The 22,170-nt window shown below is 32.6% G+C and overlaps 1 protein-coding gene across 2 annotated transcripts; it reads right to left on the bottom strand.

Annotated features, from left to right (window-relative positions):
• Window positions 1-60: 60 nt before the first annotated feature.
• On the bottom strand, window positions 61-17,529 carry LOC114162307 (Tetratricopeptide repeat (TPR)-like superfamily protein). Of its 2 annotated transcripts, XM_028046151.2 has the most exons (24): window positions 16,952-17,529; window positions 16,766-16,792; window positions 16,612-16,673; window positions 15,784-15,876; window positions 13,232-13,304; window positions 12,857-13,156; window positions 12,036-12,100; window positions 11,601-11,732; window positions 11,321-11,362; window positions 10,729-11,241; window positions 10,490-10,647; window positions 9,659-10,178; window positions 9,421-9,483; window positions 9,235-9,336; window positions 7,695-8,015; window positions 7,517-7,609; window positions 7,324-7,425; window positions 7,133-7,237; window positions 6,601-6,734; window positions 5,761-5,944; window positions 3,975-4,106; window positions 3,775-3,887; window positions 2,820-2,898; window positions 61-2,690 (listed from the first exon to the last, which is right to left on the bottom strand). In XM_028046151.2, the coding sequence occupies exons 1-24, from the start codon at window positions 17,019-17,021 to the stop codon at window positions 597-599; spliced, it is 5,577 nt and encodes a 1,858-aa protein (XP_027901952.2). In that variant the 5' UTR covers window positions 17,022-17,529; the 3' UTR covers window positions 61-596. The 2 variants fall into 2 exon arrangements, with proteins under 2 accessions (XP_027901952.2, XP_027901953.2); XM_028046152.2 differs by lacking the exon at window positions 16,766-16,792 and having other exon boundaries at window positions 16,952-17,528.
• Window positions 17,530-22,170: the final 4,641 nt, after the last annotated feature.

The following is a 22,170-nucleotide window of genomic DNA, read 5'->3' as shown; positions in this document are numbered from 1 at the left end:
GCCAATAACGTAGTTTAAAGATGTGAATCTAATTCAAAACAGTTTATTGAAAAGAAGGAATTTGAAGTAAATCATCGCTCCGTCACTATCAAACTCGGAATTTTAGTGCAAAACATTGTCACCGTTTAAAAATAAAATTATGAACAAGTTCGTAAGATCTAAGGGTTGCTGCTACAACTTGAAAAAGCAAATACAGGCCCGACAAATGAAGCCTTAATTGTCTGGCAATTGCAACCTAGTGATGAGCCGTAAGAGTATTTCCATTTTGGATAAGCAAAAAGAAAGTAGCAGGAAAAATTAAAACAATTCAAGACATGGCCAATTAGCTATCAAGAAAGCCTTCCCCACCCATTATCATGGTGACCTTCACAAAATCACGCTCTAAATTTGAACCTCCAGAGAGAAGTATGTACCAAGCAACGTGAGGCCTTTCACAAATCCTCAAATAATCAGTTCTGCCGCAAAGACCTCCTCAGTCCAGTCAATTCTGGCATCACTTTTTGGTATCTCGATAGGCATAAAACCCCCCTAGCTAAGAGGAAACAGTTTCTTTTTATTTTATTTTTATCATTTTAATAAGAAAAGCTTACCACTCCTTAGCTTGTGACCTCAATGATATCAGCTTCACTGTCACTGTAATCTCCCCAACACTTGCTTTGCTTTTTCTGATCCACAGCATCCTTCTTGATTACTGTATCTTCGTTACTAAAATCAGATGGGGGGCTGAGATCTGCCTGCTTTTCTTCTACTTTAGGAGTAGAGTTTTCACTGCTGGCAGATAGTTCTTGAGGATTTTGCTCAACATGTTTCTTTTCGGAACTTACATCTGTTGGAATAGAATTTTTACTTTCCTCATCCAGAGTTTGACTTTTGTTTTCAATATCAGTTTCAACACACGCAACTTGTGATGAATCAGTTGAAATGGTTGGAGATGGTACAGACCCGTTTTGATTCACTTGGATACCGTTCAGAGTAGCAGGATATCCACTAGGTGACACTGGCATGCCATTGGGAGACACTGGGGGAAAATTATTAGGAGACCCTGGAATGGCATTTGGAGAAGTTATATAACCGTTAGGAGAAACAACATAGCCATTAGATACCCAATGTTGGCCTGGTACAAACTCTGTGGCATGTGGATTCATTATTCTAGGAGGACTGTTGGGGTTACCATCAGGGGAGGGTTCACCTGAGATGAATACAGTTTTATTCCGCGGAACACGGTTCCCATATCTGTTATAGCCACCAGATATTCGTGGACCGTATGGAACCCTAGCCGTAGCTGACTGATGCGGAGTTCTTCGGGGACTGACTGGAAGCAAAGGAGCAATATTTACTGGTGGGGGCAAAATACCTCCGTGATCCTTGAAGCCTGGTACAGGAACAGAGCCAAAAACTGGAATTGTGGATGGATTAAAGGGTGGTGCAGCTGCAGAAAGTTTCTTGGTTGGTTCCTTTCCTGTTTCTGTTTCTTGCTTTTCTCCTTCTAATGGTAGTGACTTACAGACTGCATTGCTACTAGATTCATGTTTCTCATTTCCCTCGTTACCCGTATCTGCCAACAAATAGGAATCATTGTCAAGTAACTGTTTTTCGTCTTCAACTAAAATGGTTAGGGGATTTGAATTGTCGGATGTTGGTTCACAACTTTCTTGCAGTAGTACCTCGGATTCTCCTTTAGAGGCACTCTTGTCTATATTATCTAAGCGACCAGAATTCTCAATCTCGACAACTGTGATGTTTCCAACTTCACTTTTCTTCTCTATCACGGAAACAACGCTAGCTTCCTGGATTTTAAGTGCAACCTCGTCGTCGGCCTTGCTATTTACTGTTTCTGTATTACCGTCCACCACCGTGGTTTCCTTTTCTGTTTTTTCTTCATGGCCAGGGATTTGTATTTTCTCATCAATTGATTTCTGACCAAAATCGTTCACGTCATTCGTTGCCACAATATTTTGAGTCTCCTTTATTGCAACTATCACGGCACTAATATCAGAATTTTGTTGGATAGGATTTCCTTTTGGTGACTGTTCAGCCACCGCCTTCACAATTGTCCCAGGTGGGGCTAAGGCTACTTCTTTGTAGGAATAAAGTTTACCTGCTGATTGAACACTGACACCCGTGCTAGAGGGAGCTGGTTTAGCAATTTGATCACTTGGAGCAGGGGTGGCTGGAGCTGACTTAGAGTCTATTACTGCTCCACCATCGGGGGCATTACCGCTATTCAGCTTTGGACTGAAGCTTGCACTCTTAACAAACTTTTTTGGAACAGAAGGGGATTGTCCTACAATGGTCTCATTTGAATTTGTTCTTGGAGAAGAGAAATTATTAGGCTTGGCTCGATATCTTGACTGAGAAACATTCATGAAGTTAGTGTTTAGTTTTGCTAGGGTGGGCCTTCTAGATGAAGATGACTTGCGCCCAGTGAGTGACCGACTTTTGGGAACAGCTTCCTGCCACCCTTCATCCGAGCTGTCATCCTGTGCCAGTTTATTATTACTTTCATTGGGCATCGTTTGATCTATGTGAATGGACTCAGCTTTATCAATCCCGTTGTCTTTAATTTGAGCTTCAGATTTATTTTCTTTATCACTAGTAGTCTCTGTAAATGAATAACCTTTAGACATGTCTTCATCCTTCTGATTTTCATCTGAAGCTGTTTCCCAGTTTTGGCCTGGTTTTCCCTTTAACTGTAAAATAGATTGATAATTTAGTTTGTTTCACAACGAAATACAAAATTAATTTTACAAGTATTAAGTAATAAAGAAATGAAAATTCATTTGCAGGTATATCCTGGGTAAAAAGAAGATATGTATTACCTTGGCACGAGCCTTTTTCTGTGCTTCCCGCGCTTTCTGATCTGCGTCCGGTGTTATGTAGTCCAAGAGGTCTGACACACTGGTAGAAGGCATTTTTTATTGTCATGAACTTTGAAAGGAAATGAACACATTCAATAAAACCAAATTCATATAGGACTAGAAGTAAACAGTGGTTAAATTTTTCAGCAGACATTAATGATGGGATTAGAAGTTATGACAGTTATTGGAAAAAATTAGGAGCAGTTACTTATTATCATTTGTGTATTAATTTATTAGGTTTAGGAGCAATTATTTTATATAGGATCTAATGGTAGGAAGTTATCAAGTTTTATGGCAGTTATTATGTTATTTGTATAAACGACGAACTGCAGGATAGGGGATGAAAAGTGTGTTCTTTTGGCAATGATACAGTTGACCAGATTCAGCAAAACATTGCCAAACTTGATCCTATAAAAATCTGTTGGATGCTGAAAACTATGCTCTTCTGAAATTAGATAAAGTTGGCATCTTTGAAGAGGAATTAATGAATTAGATAAAGTTCGCATGTTTTCTCAACATAATGCAATCCTGTAATTCAAAATTTTGTTGAAAAATCAAAACACAGGAGAAACTGTGATTGAACAACTGCATTGTCCATCTTTACTTTATTCATTTAAATGCTCAAGCACTCCACAACATTATCTTTTTACTTTGTTTTTTTACAAATTATAAGAAATAAGCTTGCTTATAGTTCCGCCAACTTATTAACCTTTAGCTTTGGCCTGTGATACTGATAAATGCATATGCTTACTCAACAGAAAGTGTAAATACATTCCAATTGGTGATTTTATAAAAAATGAAATATCTAGTGGAGGACAACAAACACAGATCGGCTCTTATGTGTATAGACCATCAAAATGCATAAAGTGAACCAGATATTGACATAAGTGGAGCTTGTTCTAATTGTAATCACTACCTTAAATGACCTTTGCTGGAGATTGAGGCATCTGGCTTAGGTGTACCATTCCGTGCAGCCTCCTGTTGCTCCAGAGCCTTTGACTCGAAGTATTCCAGCCATGCTGCCGCATCCTGTAATGAATTCATATATTTGCATAAGTAACAAGGATTACTATTTATGTAATTTAATCCATCATCAAAAGGCATAAGTAAGACTACCTGTGTCCTTAGATCATCAGAACCAAGTTTAGCCTGCAGGATCTGAAGGGTAGTCTGTTCATGCTGAACACTTAGAGAGTATGCTTCCATCAAAGAAAGAGCAATAGCTATTGCATGATAGCTTGCAGCCGTCTGAAAAAACCAAAAATGTATAAAACAAGTTAAAAATGCAAACTACCCTCGTCTGATGCATATCTGTGAAGAAACTGAGCATGAACAAGTGCATTTATGAACTTAATATTTAGCGTGCACCTTACATAACATAACTAGTACTCATACGAAATTGCATTTTATAGAATGAAAACCACTATATTTGTCAAATTTTACACTACCCTTGATGCCAATGTCCTCTTTTGAAATTTCCAATGATACCCACTGGGCCACTGCTTTAGTGACTCCAACACAATCACTCATTGCAATCAAGCACTACATTACGTCATTACTAGGCAAAAATTACGTTAAGTCAGTCAATAGGTTTGAGACTAAATAGTTTTTTATTTTTTTTTAAATTTTCCAATTGTTTTTAAACATGTAATCTCCACAGTTTAAATTGTTTGTATGGGGTTGCTACAATGCTTTACTGGTATTTTTTTAGCCACTGAGAAAAAATTGACACTAGGAACTGAATAGAAAATTCACACGATAAGGTTAACCTACATATGATCAGGTCAGGGGACACTCAAATGTTGATAATTTGCTGTTGTGAGTTAAATAGTTCAACTGGTGACAGAACTATAAAATTAAAATTGTCAAGTGAAATTCTTCAAAAATTTCCAAAGCATATGTTTCCTTCATGAAAGGCCAACCGTACAAAAGACTGGTTTAAAAAGTAGAATACATCAGCTATTTGAAGTTGGGAGAGCAGATGTTAAATAATGTTAGATTTCATCCTAAAACTAATTTACATTACAGGAAGTTTCCCGGTAGATATATAAGATGCATTCCAAGAAGTGAGACACATACAAAAACCAATGAAAAAGTTCCATATAATCTACCTCGATTCTTGAAGTGTGATTTACATATTTCTTGGACAACTTCACTCAATGTAAATTAGTTTAAATATGAAATTGGATATAGTATCGGAATCCATTGCTTATCTTGATAATTGCCTATTCTAGTAGGTTTGCCTAGTTTGACAGGAATCTGTGGAGGGAGGGGTATTGGAAAGTTCCATATTGCCTGCGTGAACTTTTGGGATGAGACTTATATGTCTATTGGACAATTTCATTTAATGACAATTGGTTTTAAGATGAAATATGACAACGGCAAAGAGTAATGGCATGTACAAGACATATTAGGTTGTATTGGTAGTGGTGTATGTATAGCCAGTTTTCTGCTACTACTAGTACTAAATGATTTAGCCTATGGTCGCCCTGCAAAGGAAAGACCAGATGTCAGAATCCTGGTTCGTTATGTAAAACCACCGCCACCACTAGGTTAATTGGGCCTTCTAGCTTTGAATCTTGAAATAATGCATGGGATAACTGATTCACTATTCCAGCCACTTGTAGTTCAATCAGCCTAAGAGCTCAGGTCAAGATGAATTCTGAAACAGTGAATTGTTCTAAAGAATTACAAATCAAGTTGAATATAAATTTGAACTGCAATGACTGGTACGTAAAATGGATAAGTAAGTTTTTGCCTTAGAGTCTCAAGTCAATTGAGTTTTTCTTTTAAATATAACTTATGATCTAGCCATAACTCATCATATTACCAGACCAGCTTAAGAACATGAAGTCTCATGCGATAGTAACCTGTAAAATTCGTGCAAGGAATAGGAGAGAACCTGAATATGATCAGCTCCAAGTAATCTTTTGTTACATTTTAAAGCCTCGTGAAGGTATCTGAGAGCAACATGGACATTTCCTAATCCTTCTTCCATCATTGCTACGTTAATGTAGGTGGCAGCAGTGTTTGGATGTGAAGGTCCGCAAGTTAAGTGCAGAAGATACAAAGCACGATTAACATACCTAGAAACAAATAAGATAAGAAGATTAATGTAATTATTCACAGGAGTTTTCTTATTTGTTATATAACTAGACAAGAGGAAAATTTTACTGAACCCGAACAGTATAGTATGTGTCAGTCAACAAATTCATGTGTCCGTCAACAAATTCATAATGGATGAGACCCAATTCACCTGCTTTATACCTTAATACAGCCCTATAATGATCTAAGATGAACGCCATTATAGATCATCATCACCAGCTATATTTGGAATTTTCTTAATATTCTTTCATGAGACAATATAACATAGGAAACTGGCCCAGTTCTGTTGACTTTTCGAGGATATTTGCCTAGATACTCATTTTTATCCAATGATATAGTTTTGTTGCTTTTTACTAATATTAATTTACAGTTGTGTTGCAATTTTGAAGAAAGCATTTTCATAGTAAAGCCTTCAGGAATTTCTGAAATACATAGAATACTTCAATCAATTATGATCTCTATGTAACCCTACTAAAATAAGCGGTAACATCAAAGCCTCGACTAACTATCAATTGTAACAAAATTTCTATCATCAGAAGTAGAAAGGGTACCAAATTCTCAAATGAAGAACCATGTAAGCTATTTCCTCATTACAATCAAAGAGTTTATCTTACGAATATGATGTAAAGAAGCATACTTTAAAGCCAACTCCGTATGTTGGAGTCGATAATAGAAAACAGCAAGATCCCCATAACTTTTCATCGTATCAGGATGGTCCAGTCCAAGCTCTCTTTCGTTAATATCTAGTGCCTTTTGCTGATAGATAGTTGCCTAGCAAAAGCACAGATAAAGTTATTACAATGATACTAATTGGACTAGAATTAACTCGGAACCTTTTTCAAAAATGTTTCTTGATTATGTGAAGCCTTTTTTATTCTTTGAAAGTGTTTGCAATAACTAAAATGTACTTCAGAAAATTGATGCCGTTTCCAAGGGATTCTCCGCACTGACCTAATATTGATTTTCTTTATTCACTAATGTGATGTTCCATCAAAACTAAGCAAAATAACTACAAAAAAAAAAGAAAAAAGAAGGATGCAGCAACTATTGGAATATATAGTTCGCAAAACTTCTTTTAACACTTTTATGTATGATTCACATAAGAAAGACAATATGTAACTAGTATTGATAAATTAACAGAGAGCACTTAAGGATATAAAAACACACACCTGATTGAAATCTCCAGTGTGGTACAGCACAACAGCCAAGAGACTATATGCTCCTGCTGTCATTCTATGGTAAGGGCCACATACCGACACTAATTTTGAGAGTGCCTTCAAGATTCAATGCAAAATGTTGGTAAATATAGTTGTTGGCTTCAGGAACAGATCTATTCTGAGATGGAATAAATTATTCATACCTTTGTGCCATAATTGACAGCATCCTCCAATTTACCTTTATCCAAGGAAGTCTTGGATGATTCCAAAAGTGTGCGGCCATCAGCAGATGAGCAAGCTACATGCTGCGAAGATAATTCAAGTTGCAATTTAGTCATTAGGGCTTTAGGAAGTATTAATTTCCGGCATAAAAAGTCAAGGTGTTGTGTATTTCACCTTATATATGGGGACCATGCTTACAATATCCGTCTTTCTAAAAGGACATGATGAATCTATATCATAGTCCCTAGGAACCAGTTCAAGCCCTACCTGTTAGAGGATTTTTCTTAATTGAAATAACAATGGTATAAAGTGATCAGTATCAATCCATTAGAGAGTGGGCCTTTTATTTTACCTTATGGCAGAGTCCCCGAAGAATGGCAAACTTTCTTAAATCTTGACCATTTTCATCCTTCCATTGCCATCCAAATCTCTTCAGAAGAAAGTTTTCTACCCATTTCCATTTCAGTTCATAACTAGTAATAATATCTTCATCACTAGTTTCAGATGTTGGTGTTCCCAACAATATATTTAGGCATGATGCAATAGATGAAGCCAATTCAGAAACATTATCAACTGCAGCAACAACTGCCTGTAAAATGTGCTTGTAGGCTCGAACAACCATCTCATGTATACATAGAGATTGCACATGAGGAAGTTTATCTGCAAGCTCAACCTGGCAGACAGAATTTAAATGAAAAATAGCATTGGATTATCAGTGAAATTTCCTATTGTTAAATGGCATGCTTAATATTAACATTAGAACATCACATGTTGATATGAGTTGCTAATAGTCGGGGATTTGATCGTACTATCGTTTTACGTCTGATTCTGTTTTTGTCAACAAGGTTAGTATAAATACAGCTATGTGTGTTCTCCTTTTAGACACAATGAAACAATATTACACCTCTGTATACTTAAAAACATTCAACCTAGACTTCATAACACATGCATATGGGAAAGAGAACATATAGTTCATTATTATATTTAAGGGTGCTCATCCATTTGGATCAACCGGACCAACTCAAGAATCCAAATCAAACCAATTAAATTTATTTAGCATTTTAGCTAATCGCATCTCATTCTAACAAAAGAAATCAAATCCAATGTTAATTGGTCCAAGCATGATGAACCACAACCAAACCAAGGATGAATTTTTCTATTATTAGTTGTTATATATCAGATTTTAATTATGTAATTTTTGTTTTCATTTAGTTGATGTAAGTCAATTACAGTTCAAAAATGTTGTTTATCTCTTTTAATGATAGAATTATAGGTGAACTTTGGACAAAATTTTGTATCTTGACTTCTTCGCAAAAACAAAATTTTGTATATTTACATTTAGTTGGATCCAATTGGTCTGAACCAAATCGAGACGATCAAGAATGTGCTGGTTAGATTTCGATTTTGAATTTGTTTTTTTCGAAAAATTGAAAACAATTCAAACCAATGAAAATTAATTGGTTCAGATTTTACTTTCACCTAAATCTGGTCCAAACAGACCTGTGAAAACCCCTACTTATATTTTTTAACCTAATGCTGCACAAAAAATAATATTAAAAAATAAAAAGTATTATTCTTTAGTATCCTAGGGAATGGGTAAGGAATCAATGTGCAGGTGCATTTGTACTATTAAATATTACACTTTCTTATAAAAACTTTCCACTTTTGATTCCTTGACCAATGCCTTAGGATACTAAAGAATAATACTTTTTATTTTTTAATATTATTTTTTGTGCAGCATTAGGTTAAAAAATATAAGTAGGGGTTTTCACAGGTCTGTTTGGACCAGCATTTGTACCATTAAATATTACACTTTCTTATAAAAACTTTCCACTTTTGATTCCTTGACCAATGCCTTAGGACACTAGTCAATATTCTCGTAAGAATATTACCACTTGGCCTAACGAAGACATTTGCAAGCCCCTGGTATGCATGAAATCGGTCAACGTCCTTCCATCAACAGGTGAGAGTTCAAGGGACGCAAAATCTGCCACCTATGAATTTGAAATAACAATCACTAAACACATTCCAAAATAACTCAGTTTAAATATAAATAAGTTCAATGTTAGGAAAGTCACCAGCTTTGGAAGTGCAGTATCAACATAATATTTATGTGCCATGTCCATCAATTCATCAGGTGACTGTGAAGATGGAGAAGGTATCAAATCAAAATATATTAATAAAAATAAGTACATAGATTAATAAGCACATTGCTGACTAGAAATCATAAAATTGACATATTCCTATTTAGAATAATATTCCAGTTACAGCGTCAGAAAAATAAAGCATCATTTAAGTTAAAAAGCAGAGATGAACCTTCAGATGAAGATCAGTTTTAGATTCTTTAAGACGTGTAAATGCAGCATCAGAAAGTAGCTTTCTCCATATAGTTTCCTTTTCTTCACCTTGTCTCTCTAATTCCTGTTTCGTGGCTTCTTGCTTGTTTATGTCATTGCCATTATTAGATGGGGAAATATCCTTTCCTAATTCAACTTTGGAGTTTTTGTTATCAATTTTTTTCTTTAATTCCTTTAGTAATCCACCTTGCTTCCCAAGACCTTTAACAGCTGGCTCAATCTTAGCCTCTTCTGCCTTTTTTGGCTCAGATTTCCCAGTAGCTTGATTTTGTAAATGTTGTACCCAACATGCCCCAAGCTCCCATCTAATAGATTTTCTGGGTCTAGTGGTTTCCTCCTTCAAATTTTGTAAACTTTCTTCAAGGACTTTCCTTACCAATGATTGAGTTGACCGTGAATATTCAATGTCTGTGCCTTGGATTCGTTGAATTGCATTTGATGATTGGAGTGTAGATGGCCTATGCAATATCATCCTTAAGCTGAGATAATTTTGAAAAGAAAGTTGTATCAGGAGCTTTATAAAACCATATTTACCCAAAAAAAAGAAAAGAAAGTGAAAGCACTGTTAAGCTAAAGCTAATTATACAAAAAAAAATACCAAAATAGATTGGTACTACAGCATATATGTTCCAAATGCAACAAGTTTTCCCCCTTATTGGTCTATGGATTTTATAATTTTTAATGATGCAAAAAATTATTAGAAAGTAACGTAAGAACTAATTTTGAATTAAGTACTCCTCATGATCCTCAATTACTGAAATAAATTAAATGGTGATAGAGAATAAATGACCTGTTAACATTCAATGCGTTTGCACCTCCTTCAGGCTGCTCTTCAATATCAATTTCCGACGAAGTGGGACTCCCTTCCAAATCTCTGTCAGCGGAGACCTTTACAACAGCTGTGTAGCCACAGTGTTTTATAAGTACTGCACCAAGAGTAGGAGTATCCTACAACAAAAGGCAAGGACAATTTATCAAAACAAAAACCATTTAGTGCTACAATAGGTTCATGACACTTAGTTAACTTACATGAACAGTTGCACTCTCATCAGCAGTTATGCCTTTGAGAAGGTTTCTCTGAGCTAGTTCTTCTTCAGACAATCCAAGAACTCGATTTCCATCATTTTTGCAGTCCAACTTCAAACTTGCATCGGATACATCTCTTGTCACTTTAATAGTTAAATCTCCAACTCTTTCTTCATAGGAAGTTGGCAAAGAAGAGTTTTGCTTAATATCCACTAAATTTTTTATTACAGAAACAGCTTTGAAGACCGATACATCAACAAATAAACTATGAAGTAGAAAAGCTTTCCTATCCCGAATCTGTCTCTCCTCTGCAGTTTGACATGGCATTGCAGCTAGAATTGCAAAGTCTCTCGCCCACTGTCTATTTTCGTGACTAACACTTCTGCCTTGTCCACCCCCATTTCCTCCCCAAGTTTCATCTTCCATGGGAAGTGGTGGAAAAATGGATGGATTATCAGAAACAACCGGAGGAACAACCCATGTGTTTTCACGAAAACCATAAGGAAGATTACCAAACTGAAAGGAGAACACTGTAACAGTAAAATAATCTGGTACAGTTAGAATAGTAATGTGAAAAATTGTGGGAAGTACTTACTTTATTGTGTTCCGTGAACGCCTTCATAAGTGCCTTGTAAGCCTGCAAGAAGGATTATTATTTATTATTTTCAATCATGCAATATAAACATGGAAATTATATACAACATTATATATTGGAGGATGACCCCAGCATAGCAGTAAATTTGTGTCCTTGTGACCGGTTGGTCATGGGTTTGAATCTGACTTTTTTATAAACGGTTCCCATGAGAAAAAATGTTCTGGAATTGGAATTGTTTAAAGCAGCAACAGTAACGAAACATCAATGAGTTAGAACTTACAACATCAAAAACCCTGCTTATCTGCTGAAGCAGACCCACCAATGTATGACTCACAAGCGGATGTTTTCCAGCAGGATAGAATCCTATTCTAGAAGCAACAATTGTAGTAGGTTTTCCACTACAAACTCTAACCTGCATTCGCGAAATGCACAAAAGTCTCACTTCAAAGATAGATTATTTGCTAAAGCTCATTGAAGAGAAAGGAGAAAAACAGTATGTGCATAAACCTTTATTTTTTCACAACTCAAATTTACAATACCCTTGTAGGTTCCTCTCCTAGATCCTCCTTTTAACATTACCTAACACATCTACTATTGATTATTCTCTTTCCTCCAAAGGTATATCACATTCACCACCAGTAGTTGGGGAAATTCCTTTTGGGTTAAAAAAATTTAGAAAACACGAGACAAAAGTTAGTAAAAGAATAAATCTCACATCAATCTGAAAGAAATCATCTTCTGTTTTCTCCTCAAGGAAAGGTCTATTTGATTTCCGTATGTCTGCATCAAAACCAAAATTACATTAATAAAAACAAGGTTTCCGGCTTAATTTACTATCAAGCATATTCATATTGCTTAAATAATTCGAATTATATCCAAGCTAACCGAAATCCACTTGCACAAACCACTATTCATGTATCTAATTGCAGTGTAACATATCCATTAAAGAGGAAACATAATTTAACAAAAAATATACACGGTCGTAAAGTAGTTGAAGCTAGGAGCTTGGCACAAGATCGTGTTTCTAGTTTGTTGACCAAAAGATCGTTCACCACTAAAACAAAATACAAAAGGAAAAAAAAAAATTCCAACAGCATGGTTAGAGTTCGTAGTATAAATTTTACCCAATTGTTTTCACAGAAGAAGATTATTTCACCGAAGCAGAGGAAAATAACCAAAAGCATAAATAGAGATAATTAAAATACGCAGATAATATGCACCCTCACTCAAAACAACCAGTTCAAAAGGGGCAAGAAAAAAAAAAAAAAATACACTGAATGCTTTAAAATTAAACTCAACACAGATTTCCACAGCAATTGAATTAAAACTTTTAAACTTTATAACTATGGCTTTTCCAGTTTAGTATTGCAAAGCACATACATTTCCCCAAGCAAATTGCATCGGGCTAAAATAAGATGAAAAGGCGACACACTAAAAGGAAAACACAGTAGACATTTAAAATACGGAATACACATCATGCATACTGTTATACATACATTATATATATACACACACACACTCAAATATATAACTTACACTGAAACGGCGGCGTAAGGTGCGAAAACGAAAAGAAATCGTAGAACTGTCCAAGCCTGGGAGGTGGACACATGGAGATGTCACCGTCCACTTTGTCAGCTTTGGCATTGCCCGAGTCCGAATTCGGATCCACGGGTTTGAGTCTTGGGCTTGTTTCCGATCCATTTTCTGAACCCGGCTCGGTGGGGTCTTTGGACTTGCAGGCGGGAGGTTTTGTGGCGGAGGCAAAGGACGTGGTGCAGGCCACGATGTCAAGGAGTCGCCGAATGTGTGCGACGGCAAGCTCTTCCGTGTAGTCCTCTGACAAAAGAATCAAATAACTGTCAGTGGGCAGTGATAGTCTACAGTGGGCTCCGGTTTAGTGCTGTTCGTTACCTTGGACGATGGTCAGATGGCAGGGTTTCAAGGAAACGATCTCGACCGTGTCTTTCAGCCTCGCGCCTCGCACCTGTCCAACTTATTCTGTTAGCCGTTATTATTATTTATTGTAGTTATTTTATTCTTTCAGGAAGGGTTAAAATAATCCGGGATGTTCACATATAACCAACGTAACTCTTATATTAATGCTGGTTACATAAATTACAAATTTGTATGATTTAAAAACAAATGAATAAAATATATTTCTATTTTTAATTAGATTATTTATTAGCATTATCACTACAGTTAGTCGACATAGATAATTTATTTACAATTTCCCAATAATTGCATCGCGTTTTCTTCTTTGTTTTTATATTACTGATCATTAGTTTACATTTCAATAGTTATATTTTTAATGTAAAATAATGTATTAAATAACATTAGTATCTTATGAAATTAACTGAAGGTTCCAAATTTGTAGAAATTCTATACAGAATTCTCTTTTATTTTAAAAGATTACTGAGTAAAATTGTTAAATTGATAATAATCACCAATTATCGAATGTATGAATTTTTAAATAGCTTTTGTACGTAAAAGTAAATGAATTCATTGTCTATAATAATATTTTATTACATGTATACTGTTTGCATACAAACTTTTCCTCAAAAATTTCACTCACTCAATCAAATTTCTTAATTATGAAAAAAAAGTATTGTATATAAAATTTGTAAATAAATAAGGATGTAATTGAGATTATCTATCTATGACCTATTTTGACCTAATCTGATAAAGTAGGAGAAAGTTATTGCTGCGCCGTCCATGTTATACATATTTACTGAAAAAAAAAATGTTAATTGTCGCACTAGGAAAAACACATATGTTTCATGCATTTGTTTCTTTTCTTCTGTTATAATTAGTTTAAAAAAGCCTAAATACAAATAAGTAATTCTTAAAAAAATAAAAGGATAACATAATTATTTTTATTTTAAAAAAATTAAATATTAATGCTATATATATATATATATCTAATTTTATTATTTTTATAATTTTATGAATAATTAATTAAAAATAAAAGAATATAATTTAAAATATATAATCATCGTGTGTATTTGACAATGGAATTGCATAGAAGTTCACTCGCAATTACACTTGTGAAAACCCATATACTTAAACAAATATTGTTGTCACTAAGCATTTTCTAAAACCTTTAACAAAATTGTAATTGTAAACATCGAAAAGCTTTAGGATCTGCTTTCAATTTTCCACAGTATCAAAAATTAAATCTTCACTTAAAAAAAAAAACATAATAAAAGTATTGTAAAGTTTCCATAAGAAAAAAAATGAAATATGTGGATATGAGCAGTCAAAACAGCTAATATAATAAAGAAAGAATAATTGAAAAAAAAAACAAAAACTTAACATTTGTAAGAGTTTTATAAAATAAATGTCAAAGTTACACATAAACAGCTATATTACAAAAGATAGAATAAGAAAGCTAATTGTAAAGAGGTGTATTTATATTTATATATATATATATATATATTATAATTATTTACTATTATTTAATTTGATTTTTTAAGAATAAAATAGAAGGATAAAAATAATTCAAGTTTATGTAAATATTTTGTTGAAGATATTTTAACAGTATAAGATACTTTCTTATTATGTATAAAGATATCATTCCATTTTCAAAGTCCTGACACATGCAGTTTCCAGTGAGAAACCAAAATAAAATCAGAAGGAAAACATGTTTATATTACTGTAATCATTAAAATCCTGACTGTGATTTAAGGGACATGCTAAAATAACTTGACACGAGTAATGTATGCAAACAGTGGAGAGAAAACTGCCCCACTCACCAGATCCTGGACTGGTCACTAGCAATAGGTGGAGAATGGTAAGACACCAATTAATGCAACTGCACGTTGTCCTGGTCCATTCATTATTTTACCATTTTTTTTCAATAAAAAATTAAACTAAAATACCTAAACTTGCTTTTTTAAAATAAATGTATTTAATTCTGGTACAAATAAGTGTGAAAAATATATATTATCAGTCAAATAGAATAGAAAAAACAAAAAGCAAATATATTTCAGAAGAATTAGAAATCTTCATATTAAAAAGATATAAAAAGTTTTATTATTTTGATAATTACATTTAATATTAAAAACTGAAATAACAAAATTATTTAACTATTATGCAAAGCAATGTAGTTTTCTCTATGTTCAATAGAGCAGTTATACTTTTATGTTCACACAATTTATTTCTTCCTAAGGTAGGACAACATTTATCAGATCTGGGATAGAATAAACGCATTTCTCAGAAGTAAAAATGTTAATTACTTTTTTTATATGTCCATTAAGTTTTAATTTGTAAAAGACCATTCATTTTAACTCTACCCATTAATAAATAAAAAAATATGACAAGATTTTAAAATGGCTTTTTTTTTTAAATAAAAATTTGTAAGGTATAAGTAAAAAAAAAAAGTTTGTAAAGTCAGAAATTATAATAATTATATTTACATTTTTTTAAATTAATTTTAAAAAATATTTTAAAAAGAAGTACATTACCTCATGAGATAAGGAAAAATTGGTCAAGGAACAAGTCTCAACGTGTACCGCTAACAGCTTTCTCACATCTAGGATCCTATCCGTGGATATGCCCTGCCTCGCAACAAACGCGAAGTTGTTATTGAAAAAAATTAAATAACACAGGATTTAAAATAAATAAGCATACCATATACGTGAATAATTTTAACATGTGAAATTTTGCATGATAAATTTAAATATATGAATCTAATTTATCTAAATAATTTAAATTTAAAATAAAAAACAATTTAAATATGAAAACATAATATATAGAAGGAAAATTTAATAACAAAAAAAAGTAATTCAGTTAGATTTTTTTTAAAGAAAAAACACGAAACAGTTGCGTTTTACGTCATATAAAAAGAGAAAAAAAAAATACAAGTGCTTGATGCAGTAATTAAAAAATAATTTTATTATTTAAGAGTGATTTAAAGGATTATTTTTATTTACAACTTCCTAAAATTTGCAAAAACTCAAAACCCGAGTTAGACGGTGAATGTGTCAACATCAAAACTAGGTATTCATGAAATTTAAATCACAAATACATCTCAGAAAATAGACATTATTATCACTACCACTACCACCAAGTTGATAGAGTGTAGGCAAGCCAAAACTTATTTCTCAAACTTTTGAAAACAAATGTTGACATTTTGATATTTAGTTTGAAAGGTGAAATCAAAAGGAATAATCACAGTCCAGAAAAAAATAATAATAACAAATCACTATTATATATTATAATAATAATAATATATATTATATCGATCTGACTAAAACATCAGAAAATCAAGTTTGAAACGACTCCACCGGTACCTTGAGAGTAACTTGCGATTCGTCTGGTGTTTCTACTGTAATTTCGATGACGGTGGGCAAAACTGCAGAGGGAAATGTAATTTATATGAGGAGCGGATAAGGTGGAGAATATCGCGAACCAATGAGAATAAAAGATAAGCAATGCATTGGATACCAGAACGACGGCGTTTGAATGTTGATTCTGTGAACACGTAAATGGTAATGCAACAACAAAAACCGAACAAAACAAAAAAAAAACGAAACTGATTTTCTTCCGTTTGGATTGAAAGCCACGGAAAAGGAATAATATAAGAACTAGAATTGCAGAGAGGAGGTAGATTACAGATTACGAATAATTAACCTTTCTCTTCTCTTTTCTTCTTGTCTCCCTTGGCCTTGTGCGGTTTGGTTTTGCCAGTTTTGGGAGCCATTGCACTCGAACGGAAGGAAGGAATCAATCAATCCGTTGAATTAGTAGTGATTAGACGTTTCGGAAAATTTATACAGCTTCGGCCGCTAGCTTCTCGTGGACGGAAATTACTAAGCAACAATAGTTGGATTCATCGAGCACACAACACAAAACACAAATATATATATCTCTGCATGTGAAATAGAAAGTAACAAATATCTGTGCGTCGTTCAGAGCTCTCGAATTTTTCTTTATATTTAAACAGAGAGTAACAATCGAGAGAGAGAAAAAAAATTGTTATTATTGGGATGATGGCGCAAGAGAAAATTAAACCGCCGACGAAGCTGCTGTGGAGGAAGATTTTGATAGTGTGGGAAATGAATGAGAAAGAAGAGAGGTGGTGGGGAAATTAAGAGAGAAGAGAAAGAGTGGTTAGGGAGAGAATATAGATTGCGAGTGAGAGAGAGATAGAAAAAGAAATAGAGTGAGTGAGGATAGGATAAGGTAAGCGAAGCCTGGGCTACGCAGGTTAAGAGAGAATGTAAGGGTAGCGATTTGGGGCCTCATATATAATTTTGTTCTTTTACACCTCATCGTTCTCGATCTCGCTATAACAACCTTTCACCCTTGTTGACACGCATAAGAGTCTCATTAGAGGCTTTTCTTTGTCCTCTTCCACACTCTTTGGATTGGGCTGCTATGCCACCGTTCAGTGGCACCCTCACAAATCACAAACACTGCCTTTATCTATCTATATATATAATTGTCCAAAAAAGTTTTCATTTTTTTTTTGGCTTTGCGTTTTCTATAGTTTCTTAGGGATAATAATTATGGTTTTTGTGTCTTTCTCTGCTTGCAAAGTTATACACACAACAACACGAGTGGAACTTTTATAGTGTTGCTTCTCTCCATCAAGTGCGATGAAAAGTTACTAAGTATAGTTTTATCTAGCTGCTTCTAATAGCTATAGTGATGTATGTTTAGATTTTAAGAGAGAAAAAATGTTGATGTGTAGAAGTTTTATTACTTTTTGAAAAGATATCGTCATGATTAAATACGCAGAATCTCGGTTGATGCACTTGTAATTTTGAACAACATCTTTGTTTCTAAATTATGAACTAATAACTAAAATTCTATTTGAAAAAAGAAAAGAAAATGTATTTTATAGATTTTTATTTATGAAGATGTTTGAGGAAAAATCGAGACAAGTATTTTATTGTAATCTTGTATGCATTTGTGTTGTATGTCTTCTTTAATAGTTTCGATCTTGTGTTTTAAACTCTTATTTTATTTCTTTTCGATAACAATTTCATTCTCTTATAACATAGACCTTTTTTATTAGATCTCATCACTTCTATTTAGTCAAATGTTTTAAGATTTACCAATATGATTATTATTATCATAATGTTTACCTATACAACAAAGCTCACGGTTTCAGGTAAAAAGGAATGGGCATTCTTTAACACAATTTATTTGTCTTTACTTCATAATATTTTCCTTGCAAGGTATCATGTTCATCCAAACTCGTCCTTGGTACTTGTTAAAGATGCTCGAACATTCAAACAAATTAGTTCAATATTGAATGGTCAAACAAGTTAACATAGTCTTAAATTTGTATTAAAAGATACCAACAATCGTATCTTTGACCTCTATTTATAGTATTTTTCAATGAGTTTTGATTAGGGACAACCTAATAACGATCCAACCTCTCCTAATCATATTTATTATCATACTTAGTATAATTCACTTACTTAATTAGGCAATCTTGGCCTTGGAGCCGACCCAACCGTTCGGTTCTCAAGATAACAATATGAGCGATACTGTTTGGTCTACAAAATCGTAAGGGAACCATAGAAAGGATGTTGCACCGTGTAGTTACGCAATGATATAATCATTATATTTCATTGTAGTATGCTAAACCGTGTAACAATTATGGGGTTATGAGGAACAAGATCTTGTGGGACTTCTCTATTTTGTTCAATGAGATGGTTTGACTCTTCTAGGACATTGGTACATATGATACACTTACCCATTATGATATGAAATATGCAAAGCATTTTTTTTGTGTATTTTTATTTTTTATCATGTTGAATAGTATTGAACTTGAATAGTTTATTTGATGTTTCCAACCTTTTCAAACAAATGTCCCGATGAAGATTCTACGAGTTCATTTGTTTTGTCTAAATTGTAATCCTTAGGCTCTAGCCTGAACAAGCATATAATGTTTGATCTTGATATATATTTCATGTTTTAAAATATTAACCAAATTGATTTAAATGAATGTCAAATTAGTTATCTAGTTAAAACTTTATTTTAATCCATTTAAATGTTTATAGCTTTTGGGATTATTTTTTTTTACATAAAATACAAATAATCTTTGTTACTAAGTCATTTTGTCTTCCATGAGCATTCTATAACTTGAGCCTGCACTACACTAAATAAAGAATATTGTTTAATTATAAGGATAACTCTCTCTAAGCATATATGTATTCTAACCTCTCCTTGGTTGAGATACCTTCACATAAATGAATGATTCGTAAAAGGGGTACGTTGTCAATTTTGCATTTGTTTGATGAGGATCTAACATATTTTTAGCACTTTCGGATATGCATATATAACAATGTGTACATTTATGTAAGATTGTTATTTATCTTTGAATGACAAGTAGAGATGGCAAATAAACCCGTCCCCGTGGGTATTGTCCGAACCCGTCCCCGTTTTGACGGGGAATCCCCGCATTGACTGGGTATGGGTATGGGTATGGGGAATCCCCGACTTTTTCAGTTGGGTATGGGGATGGGTATGGGGATGTACATATACCCGCCATAATACCCGTTCCCGCCATATCTCCATTCTCGTTTAAATTATTAAAATATTCACAATTAATCAAGTAACTCCTATATATATATATTTTTTTTTCTTTTAATTATTTCATTTGTCATAAAACTCATTCTCATCTCCAATATATTTTTTATCTTATCATAACCTTTATGTAATTATGTTAAAATGATGTATGTTAATAAAAAAATATTATGCCTCACATTTGAATATTTATATTATTTTTTAATATTTTTATTTATTATAAATTTTCCTTTCGCATGAGAATGTTTATACTCTCAATTTAAGGTAATATAAAAAAAATTCTTTACTTATTATTATTATTATTAATTTTTGTTTAATTTGAAGAACTCTTTTGTTTCATTAAAATAATTTTCGTTATTTTTCAACCATTAAGTATATATGTTGATATTTGAAAAGTTTTCTTAGTTCTCTAAGATATTTTTCGTCTTATCATACCTTAGTTATACATTTGATTTCCTTTGTGTGATTTTTTTCGATAGTCTCTCAAATTATTTCTAAAACACACATTTGTTAGTTTTTTAATATTTTTATTTATTGTTTTTATTTTTATCATGTAGAATAATATTTCGATATATTCTATCTAATGATTTTTTATTTTATAACTCATTATTAATCATAATGCAATTTTTTCACTTTAAATTCTGTTTGAAGTGGTTAAAATTATATATATATATATATATATATATATATATATATATATAATGATATTTAGGAATAGTATATGATAATTCACTACAAGAAAAACATGAAATGGTGACTAATTTAGTCAGTAACCCATATCAGTCACTATTTTTCGTCATTGGTGGTAGTAGTTGATTTATTGTCTGAATCAATGACTAAATTAGTGACTGATTCAATGATCGAATCGATACTTGATTTAGTGACCAATTTAATTACTAATTTATTTGTAATTTAATGACAAATTTTTTGGTCACTAATGATATTTCTATTTAATTTTAACCACTTCAAACGTAATTTAATAATTAGTTCTCTAAGGTATTTTTCATTTTATTATACCTTAATTATACATTTGATTTCCTTTGTGCGATTTCTTTCGATAGTCTCTCAAATTATTTCTAAAACACACATTTGTTAGTTTTTTAATATTTTTATTTATTGTTTATTTTCATCATGTAGAATAATATTTCGATATATTCTATCTAATTATTTGTTATTTTATAACTCACTATTAATCATACTGTGATTTTTTTCACTTTAATTATAAATAACTTTTATTTACTACAATATAAAAATTTAATGTAATTGCTATGAATATTTTTTTGTCACTATCCAACATATATTAAGTTCAAAAGATACAAAATCTATGTCAAAATTTTATTATTATGTTTATTATTTGTTCTTTGTGTCATTTTGATCAAGTGATGTATTATAACTTTTATTAGTGTATAAAAAAGAGATTTATTATAATTTAAAAAATTGAAGTAAACAAACATTTAAAATATATTTTAATTTGAATATTTGTTTTCCTTTTATTATTATGTTTATTATTTGTTCTTTGTGTCATTTTGATCAAGTGATATATTATAACTTTTATTAGTGTATAAAAAAGAGATTCATTAGAATTTAAAAAATTGAAGTAAACAAACATTTAAAATATATTTTAATTTGAATATTTGTTTTCCTTTTATATGTTTTTGAAATATTTTTTTAATTTTATCAACTAAGTTCATCAATGTTGTAGTTTGCAAATTTAATAAATGTTTTGGTTCACATGACATTTTATTTGGTATTCTAATATAAAATGTAAACAATTATAATTTATTTTAAGGTATTTGGCATCGAAGAAAATCCTCCTAATATTGAATATTTCATAATATTATGTTTTTTAATTTTTTTTCTTTTATAAAAATTAATATTGAAGTAGTTAGAACACGGGTACGGGTATGGGTACGAGATTATACCCGTTACCCGGTGGGGATGGGGATGGGGATGGAAAAAAAGTTTGATACCCGTTGGGTTTGGGTATGGGGATGAGGATGAATTTTTTATGCGGGGATGGGTATGGGATAGCGAAACCCGTCCCCGCACCGCCCCGTTGCCATCCCTAATGACAAGCACTAACATAAAAACAATCTTCTAATTTACTGAATTTATGTACAATATGTAAGCAACAGACGTAAAAAATGCATAGTGCATAATTTTGTAAATAAATGGTCAATATTTACGTTAATATGTAAAGAACTGACATAAAAGAGAGCTTTTACATTTCACTCCTATAGGACAAATAAACCGCAAAATTCTCTCCCAGCGATACATATTGTTTGATCAATCGTTTTGTAACCTGAATC

Source organism: Vigna unguiculata, chromosome 9 (genome assembly GCF_037176805.1).
Source record: "Vigna unguiculata cultivar grain cowpea cultivar isolate G323 ecotype 2 chromosome 9, ASM3717680v1, whole genome shotgun sequence".
In the NCBI taxonomy this organism is placed as follows: Eukaryota; Viridiplantae; Streptophyta; class Magnoliopsida; order Fabales; family Fabaceae; genus Vigna; species Vigna unguiculata.
Note: the sequence above shows the minus strand (reverse complement) of the source record. Positions and strands in the feature narration are given on the sequence as shown.